This window comes from Cibotium barometz, chromosome 9 (genome assembly GCF_041138505.1).
Source record: "Cibotium barometz isolate CiBa-2024 chromosome 9, ASM4113850v1, whole genome shotgun sequence".
NCBI lineage: Eukaryota > Viridiplantae > Streptophyta > Polypodiopsida > Cyatheales > Cibotiaceae > Cibotium > Cibotium barometz.
In genome coordinates, this window is record NC_141054.1 from 33,253,321 (window position 1) to 33,261,739 (window position 8,419).

Genomic DNA, 8,419 nt, shown 5'->3' on the forward strand with positions numbered 1-8,419 from the left:
ACATTACAAGATAGCAAATTAGCTACTTTGTTCCCTAGCAGGACTCATGTAGGTTCTAAAAGTAAACATGGTGCTAGGATAGGAGAGACTGGAAGGAAGAGAGAGGGAGATAACACACACAAGAGAGAGGACTTGCACCACACAAAAGAGAGAGAGAGAGAGAGAGAGAGAGAGAGAGAGAGAGAGAGAGAGAGATAACACACACAAGAATGATTGTATTATGATAATACTTCCACCATGTACATTGCTTTTATAGGCATCAAGCCTCATCTTATGTTCTCTTAATAAGAGGGTGTTCATACCACTAGACACTATTAGACTCCAAGAATATCCAACAAACTCCCCTTTGGAGTGAAGGAGTGTCATCTAAGAGAGAAACCTTCAGTATGACGATTTAGGCTCTTAGACTGCATTCATGTGAAACAAAATAACACAATGATGCCAACACCTGAAACTCTTATGTTAGGCCTGATACAAGAGCTTGACCATACATAATGCCTACATCAATCTATCCATAGACAACCCCTTGGCTCCAAGTAGGGAAATTAAGGTAAAAAGGAGCCGAGCCTTTCATAGAAACAAGGCTTTACAAAAAGAAAACCAAAATATATAAAAAGTAGTTAGATTTTGGGGGATATCTCGAGCAAAGAACCCTTAACTCCTCATACAAAAATAGTACTAGAAAGCCCAATCATGATCTTCCTCATTAAGAGAAAGTTTTGCCATGACAATGAGGGCTTTTTCTTTGATTATTGTAGATGCTTCAACTTTAGCTTCATTTTCATCTTCATGCTCTTGTACCAAGTTTGCATGATCCTTTGATTGCTCTTTGGCCATCTTCTTAAAACACCTGTCTTTTGTATGTGCAAGCTTTTTGCAATAGGTGCACTTGATGGTCCTTCTTCCCTATTTATCTTTCATCTTGGAGAGGAAAGCTTTCTCTAACTCAAGTGTACTAAGTTCTCTAAGACAATAGTCTTCATCAATAAGAATTGCTATTCCATGTCACAAGACATTCTTAATATTGGTAGGATCTCATTGTATTTTGAAATCCCTTCTATGCTGGTGAATAGGATAGCTTTCAGATTATCTTCATCAACTTATGCCAAAGTTTGATTCTCATTCATCCTTAAATTAAAAAATTTCTGCTTAAGGAATACATTTGATTCTCATTCATCCTTAAATTAAAAATCTTCTGCTTAAGGAATACATTTGAGTTATTGATTTTGTTGTTGAATATGTTTTCCAATTTCTCCCATACCACTTGGGCTATTTTGGCGAAGTCCACATGGTGGATGAGGTTGTTGGCAAACCCCAAGACAATCAGTGCCATTGCTTTGTCATTCTTGTCCTCCCATAGCTTCAAGGTTCTTCTCTGTCCCTTTGATAATGTTCCATACTCCTTGCATTAAGAGAAATCTCGGTCTATAATTTTGTGACCATGCCTTGGACTTCAAAATTTTCAAAATTGAAGGCCATGACCTTTATTTTAAAACCCATAACTCAAAAGAAAAATTAATGGGGTTCACCTACTTTTTTTGGGGGGAACAATGATAGTTATATATTTATTTAAAAATTTTCCTTTATAAACAAAACCACTTTCATTAATCTCATAACCCTAGTATTTCCGGTCTCTGTTTAGCAACTCACATACCAGGTCCCACCTCTCATCCTCCCACACAAATGGGGATTCTCCCCATACAAAATGAAAACCCAATTGCATACATTTGATTAGTAGAATTGGTCCAAATCTTAACCCCTGGCCTTTTTCCCATAGGGTTTTCAATTAATGCCATGAAGATGTCTACAAGCTGCTTCTCTTTCAGATACCATCTCTAAGTTTTGGGCCCAAATTTGGGATTCTTGGCCCTCATCACATCCTTCCAAGTATAGACCTACAACAAGCTATCCATTATTAGGAATTCCTAGTATGTGGAAATATCCCATCAGGTCGATATCTGTATCATCTAATCCCTCTTTGTAGAGCCTCAATAAATGTATTACTATTTAGCTTTATTGTATGATATATAGACCAGCAATAATGTACACATTTGAACATCATTTATATCACATCTATCACTTTATCAAAGATCAAAACTGCTTTTTAAACTGAATTTGAAAGGTGGACTTCTTGTGAAGCCTTGGGAGGGCAATGATGCCTAGCACTTGTCTAAAATTAAGTGGACAAAACAGGGTTCACACTCGTCTGAAGTTCTCTTAACAAAACCAACTAAACTTTTGTTGGTAGGCAAGATGAAACATGATGGGAGTGGGAGAGAGAGGGGTCCATTGCACGGGAGGCCATGTAAGTGACAAGCATCCATCATCCAGGTTCGGATCCCGGTCACACCATGTGATTGTTAATTGTGTGGGCAGAGAGAGGGTGTCCGGACACAACGAGGGTGGACAGCGTGGGCCATAAGCTGATCACACGTGGCAATTTGTAAGGTGAGGTCTTAAATGCTTACCGGTTGTAGATTTGGAGGTGGGTTTTTGAGTGGTGCCACTACCTACGTGTAGGGAGAGTGTAGTCATTGTAGGGTAACGCCACACGTGCGAGATGCTTTGTGCTCCAAAAGTTGGTTACTATCACGTAAAGTGGTACGTGTCTAGGCAGTGCTACAGGTTTGTCTAGAAGAAGAACGATTGAGAAGAACTCATACACAGTCTAGAAGAGTGAGGACTGAGGAGCCAGGACACACACACACACACACACACACACACACACACAAACAGCACTGCAAAAAGGCTCTTCTGAACTTATTCAAATGAGTTGCACACCACACCTGCATGCTATGGATTTGACACGAATTTTCTGGCTATGGATACCTTCTTAACAGGTCAAGACCTCTCGACAGCTTTGCTCTTGCTGTAGTTTGAGAACACAATGGTGAAAGAGAGGCAGGCTCAATCTGCCCACCTCTGTAACCTCTGTGTCTGTCTCTTGCTATGGACTGTATGCTTGCAGTTGTGTTCTGGGCTTGATCTTAACAATAATGATACAGAGGCTTTGTTGAGATTCAAAGCCACAGCTGATACTAAAAACTATCTCAGTAGCTGGAACACCTCTGATTGCTGCTCCCCTTCTAGCAATTGGGCAGGTATCACATGCCAGCAAGGGAGGGTCTCAAAGCTCTCATTGAGAAGCTTAAGCTTAACAGGAAGCATTGAAGCCCTGAGCTCACTCACACAGCTCCGGGTTCTCGCCATTGTAGACAACAGTCTGGATGGCATCCTCCCAAATCTCACCAATTGGAGGTTCCTATGGCTCCTCAGCCTCTCTTCCAACAGATTTTCGGGTCCTATCCCATCATCAATCTCTTCATTAAACCGTCTCTGGAGGTTAGATCTCTCTCAAAACAGGTTCAATGGCAGCATCCCACCCTCTATCAATAGCTTAACTCGGCTTCTAACTCTTCATCTTCATGACAATGCCCTCGCAGGCTCCATCCCCCTCCTTACCCTCCCTTACCTCATAGATTTATCCCTTCAACATAACAATCTCTCAGGCAACATCCCTCCCTTACAGCTTGCAAACCTCACCTCTTTTGATGCCTCATTCAACAACCTCAGTGGGCAAATCCCCCTATCTCTTGATAAATTTGCGCCCTCGGCTTTCTCCGGTAATGTCAACCTATGTGGGGGGCCTTTGCCATCATGCAATGACACTGACATCATGAGTAACCCAGCCTCTCCTTTCTTTGTACCCTCTAATCCCAGCTCAGGAGCTCAACTAACATCCCCTAAGAAGGGCTCTAGCAAGCTAAGCTTAGGTGCCATCATAGCAATTGTGATAGGGGATGTGATAATCCTCCTTGGATTAACGCTTGTTTTCTTGCTTTATTATTGGAAGAAGTTTAATCAGAGTGAGGAGGACTCTAAGCCAAGCAAATTAGGAGATGATTTGCAGTATTTGCCAAGCTTGCAAGTGCCAGAAACAAGTGAGAAAAGCAAGCTTGTGTTCTTCAATGAGGGGAAGAGGTTTGAATTGGAGGATTTGTTGAGGGCTTCTGCAGAGATGCTGGGAAAGGGCAGTTTTGGAACAGCTTACAAGGCAGTGCTGGAGGATGGGTCTGCTGTTGCTGTGAAGAGATTAAAGGAGGTTAATACATCTGGTAAGAGGGACTTTGAGCAGCAAATGGAGTTAATTGGAAGGCTTGATCACCCTAATCTTGTGCCCCTCAGAGCTTATTACTATGCCAAAGAGGAGAAGCTTCTTGTCTATGACTTCATGCCCAATGGAAGCCTCCACAACCTTCTCCATGGTACTTTTCTCTTCTCAATGATCCCTTCTATCAATCTGAGCATATCTAATAGATTGTTTCTTGTGGGTTTTGATCGAATATAACAGTGTCTTTCTTTGCCTTGTGATAATTAGTTGAATTTAGCCTCAATTATCTACAATTTGCTTAGCTAAGACCTTAGTTCTCTAGACCCAATTACTTACATTGTGTTTAGGTAATACTTTAGTCCTTTAGACCCAATTACAGTTATCTACAATTTGCTAATCAGCTGAGAACTTAGTCCCAGTAAATAATCTTCCCAATAATCCACAAACTTTGATTAGCAGTATTGTAAGCTTTAGAGAGATTGATAAAGTAGCAGTCCTTCTTAGGCTGCATTTTGGTTTTCTGCCCGTTAATTTTCAATTGATTATAGTGGTTGTGAGCTTAATTAGGGGCACGGAAAGCTAAGAAGCAGTGTAAATTAAGCGTGTCAAAACAGCGAAAATGAATGCTGATCAAGCGTGTGTGAGGATCATAAAAGAGAAAGACGGTTAATTATTCACGATTAACCCGAATTTAAACCTTTGTGGGAGTGGGCAATTGTTTTTATTTAAAATAAAAAATTAGGCCAGATTACAAAGGAATTACGCTCGAGGCTCAAAAATCAGAAAAGGTACGCTCGTTTCCCAAGGAAGGCACGCCTGCGAGGCAGCCGTTTGAACTTGAGAGAATTCATGGTGTGGATATACATCCCCACCAAAGAAGCAGAAGCTCTCTTAAAGGGCTTTTGTTTTGTATGCCCTTGCCACAGAGTCCAGACTAGACTAGAGTCCCTAGACTAACTTAACTGCCCACACTCCACTCCTGCGTACTGCCTCGGCTTTTGTGCTCCGCTATTTATGTTAAATTCCCCCCACGTAGTAGTTTTTTTAACACTTTTTTTTATTTTTTTTTAAATTGCCATGATTTTACTCATACACTCCCTTTAACCCACCCCTCCCATGGAGTAGGATGTGCATGAGAGAGAGAGAGAGAGAGAGAGCTAGAGAGAGGGGTTTCCCCTTAATTCTTTTTTTAGAGACAGTGGTTTCCCTTGGTTCTTTTTTAGAGAGAGGGGTTTCCCCTTAATTCTTTTTTAAATAGGGATGCTACGAAGAAGCACCCTTGTGTGGGAAGAGAGAGAGAGAGAGAGAGAGAGAGAGAGAGAGAGAGAGAGAGTCCAATAGGTCCTTAAGGGCTAATTTTATTCCACCCATTGCAATGTGATTGAAGGTGCCTTTTACCTTGCAATTCCTTTTACACGAGCTTAAGTCCTTCAGGACGAATTTTATTCCACCTAGTGCAATGTGATTGAAGGTGCCTTTATCGAAAACATTATTCTAAAGCATGGATGCACTTGTAAGGCTTGAATGCTTGGTTTTTAAAGAAACATATACACCTTGGTGGTTTTAGCTTCAAATGCTTACATCCATGAACAAATAATGTCTCTTACCCTTTGAAAGAGTGGTGGGAGTTTGAATATGTATTTTCTTAGCATACAATTTGTGTCTTATCTTAAGCTCTAGTAATGCTTTTGTGGTGGCTCAAAGTGTGATGTCCGATGGACATGGTCTAATGGGCAACCACCATTCACCTAGATGCTAATGTGGTATGATGGTGACCATACTCCAATGGATTGTAATTCTGCTTTTGTTTCTAACCTAGAACTTGTTCTACATGAGGTCATTTCTCATTATGCATTCAATCCATGGGGGTTAGTGGTGAATGATTTAAGTATATTGGAGCATGTTTAATCCTATTGCAAAAGTTCACACTTCACAGACATATTTTCTATTTTAAGTAATTCAAGGATGCTTGTCAAGCATCATATGTAGACCACAGCATACAAAGGGAAAAATTGATAAGAATGAGGCGAGCCTTGGAAGTCACAACAATAAAGCATGATTAGTGGGCCAATATATTGGTAATCGTCTATGCTTCACATAGTCCACTAATAATTATATTATATATGTAGGGTCCAACATCTTTATGTTCATTATGTTGTGCTGATTAGAGTATTCACAAGAACAATGTGATGATAATTGGCATGTTTGTACTCTTTATGATTGCTTTGTTTAGGAAATCAAGACACATTGTTATGCACCTTCTTTTTTTTTTGTCCTCATGTGAGAGCCAAGTGATGAGAATACATCAATTGTAGGGTTTATTTTGCTGATGTTCATTGACATTTTTCAGGAAATCGAGGTCCCGGACGTGTGCCGTTGGATTGGACGACACGTGTGAAGATTGCTTTGGGGGCAGCGAGGGGGTTAGCACACATACATGACGCATACAATGCACCAAGGGTACCACATGGCAACATAAAGTCATCCAACATACTTCTAGACGAGGAAGGGAATGCCTGTGTGTCTGACTTTGGCCTGACATTACTGATGAATCCGGCCATAATAGCATCAAGGCTATTGGGCTACAAGGCGCCAGAGCACACGGACACCAAGAAGGTTTCACAAAGGGCGGACATATACAGCTTTGGGGTGTTGTTGCTTGAGATTCTGACGGGCAGGGTGCCCGCCCAATCCTTGCAAGACGAAGGTGTGGACCTGCCAAGGTGGGTACAATCCGTTGTGAGGGAAGAATGGACGGCTGAGGTGTTCGATCTTGAGCTCATGCGTTACAAGAACATTGAGGAAGAGATGGTTTCTATGCTCCAAATAGCCATGGTGTGTGTCTCCCTCTCTCCCGACCAAAGGCCCAATATGAGCCAAGTTGTGAAAATGATCCAAGAGCTCAAGACGGCTCAATCCCCTGCACGTGACTCCGCACGTGGGGAGTCCCGTGGTGGGTCCGTCCCCCCTTCCCCCTCCATCTCTGAAGATGCTGGGGCTTCTATATCCATATAGCCCTTTTGTTTCCAATTATTAGAATAGAAAGATTGCTCATAAGAAGCTAGAGTAGAAATTTTAGCATTTTTGCTTGAAGCTCTATGGGGCTGGATTTAATACAACTTTCGTTATTGTAAGGTTCTCTTGCTATTGTTGTTCTCGGTGTTGCATCACACCTTGATTAAAAACATCAATGGAAAACTTTCCTCATTTAGTAAAAATCCCTTTTGGGAGCTTTGTCCAAGGGCACGTGATGAGTGCCAAAAGCATAACTTTAGCCATTCTAAGAAAATCTTAAGGACATTTTTCTTATAGAGAAAGAATTCTTTCCCAATGCTATAGAAGACAACCAAAGAATTTTAAAAAAAGGAGAAAAATGATGTTGGCACTTCATGCCAAATTGGGAAATTTGCAAGTTTGCCAAGTGGTTTTTTTCCAGGAGTGTCAAGAGTTGCAAACAATGCGTTCACTAAGGCATATAGGGACAACATCTATTCCACAAAAACATCTCACCTCACAAGCACGCCTTCCATTTGTTGCTATTTACAACTTTGAATTAAAAGGCACATTTTATGCAATCTAGTTTGAAGGATGTTCTTTTAAAAAAAGATGAGGACGTAGGAGAAAAATCCATGAAAATACTCACCAAGTGAATTTGAATGTGTGTGTCCTAACTACATGCCCTACCATACTTCAATGGTGGTTGTGTAACTTCGTAAACAATGTCTCTACCAAGAAAATGAAAGACAATTCCACTTTAAAGTGGCACATGACTTGTAAAGCATAAAAATGTTGAATCTATGCCTTAAGCGTAGCAGACAATTTTCCTTAAGCTTTAGAAAACACCAATACTAGACAATTTTCTATTTACCATAACAATCACCATGATGTTGCTTAATACCATCAACAAAGGAATACATGGTGGCTAGTTTCTCCTTCTTATCCATTAGATTCTCTAGGATTCTAAGTGAGCTTGGAAGGTGTATAAACACATGAAGCCCACTCTATTAATTAGTAAAAAATGTTAAGAAAATGTCTTTAGAAGGTTAAGGTAAGCATTTGTGTTCAAGTCAAGAGCTTGCCTTAGCCTTGCAAAAGTGAGTCTTGCCTTTGAGCGGTAATTGCAATTTCCTTATGTGGGTGTGCTTGCTCATCCATCTCACATCCTCACTCTCTTGTCACACTGGAATGCTCCTCTACCAATGGGGTGAAGGGAGAGCTCTCTATGCCTTGATGGAGGCAACAAGAGCTCTCTATGCCTTGATGGAGGCAACAAGAGATCCACCTTCATAGTGGCTATCTCTCCCCAAA

At 40.9% G+C, this 8,419-nt stretch overlaps 1 protein-coding gene across 1 annotated transcript; it reads left to right on the top strand.

The window, feature by feature from the left end:
* The first annotated feature begins 2,611 nt into the window (after positions 1-2,611).
* Positions 2,612-7,338, top strand: LOC147635495 (putative leucine-rich repeat receptor-like protein kinase At1g68400). Its single transcript, XM_086802794.1, has 2 exons — positions 2,612-4,265; positions 6,462-7,338. Exons 1-2 carry the CDS (start codon positions 2,888-2,890, stop codon positions 7,124-7,126), a joined length of 2,043 nt encoding a protein of 680 aa, XP_086658920.1. The 5' UTR covers positions 2,612-2,887; the 3' UTR covers positions 7,127-7,338.
* Positions 7,339-8,419: the final 1,081 nt, after the last annotated feature.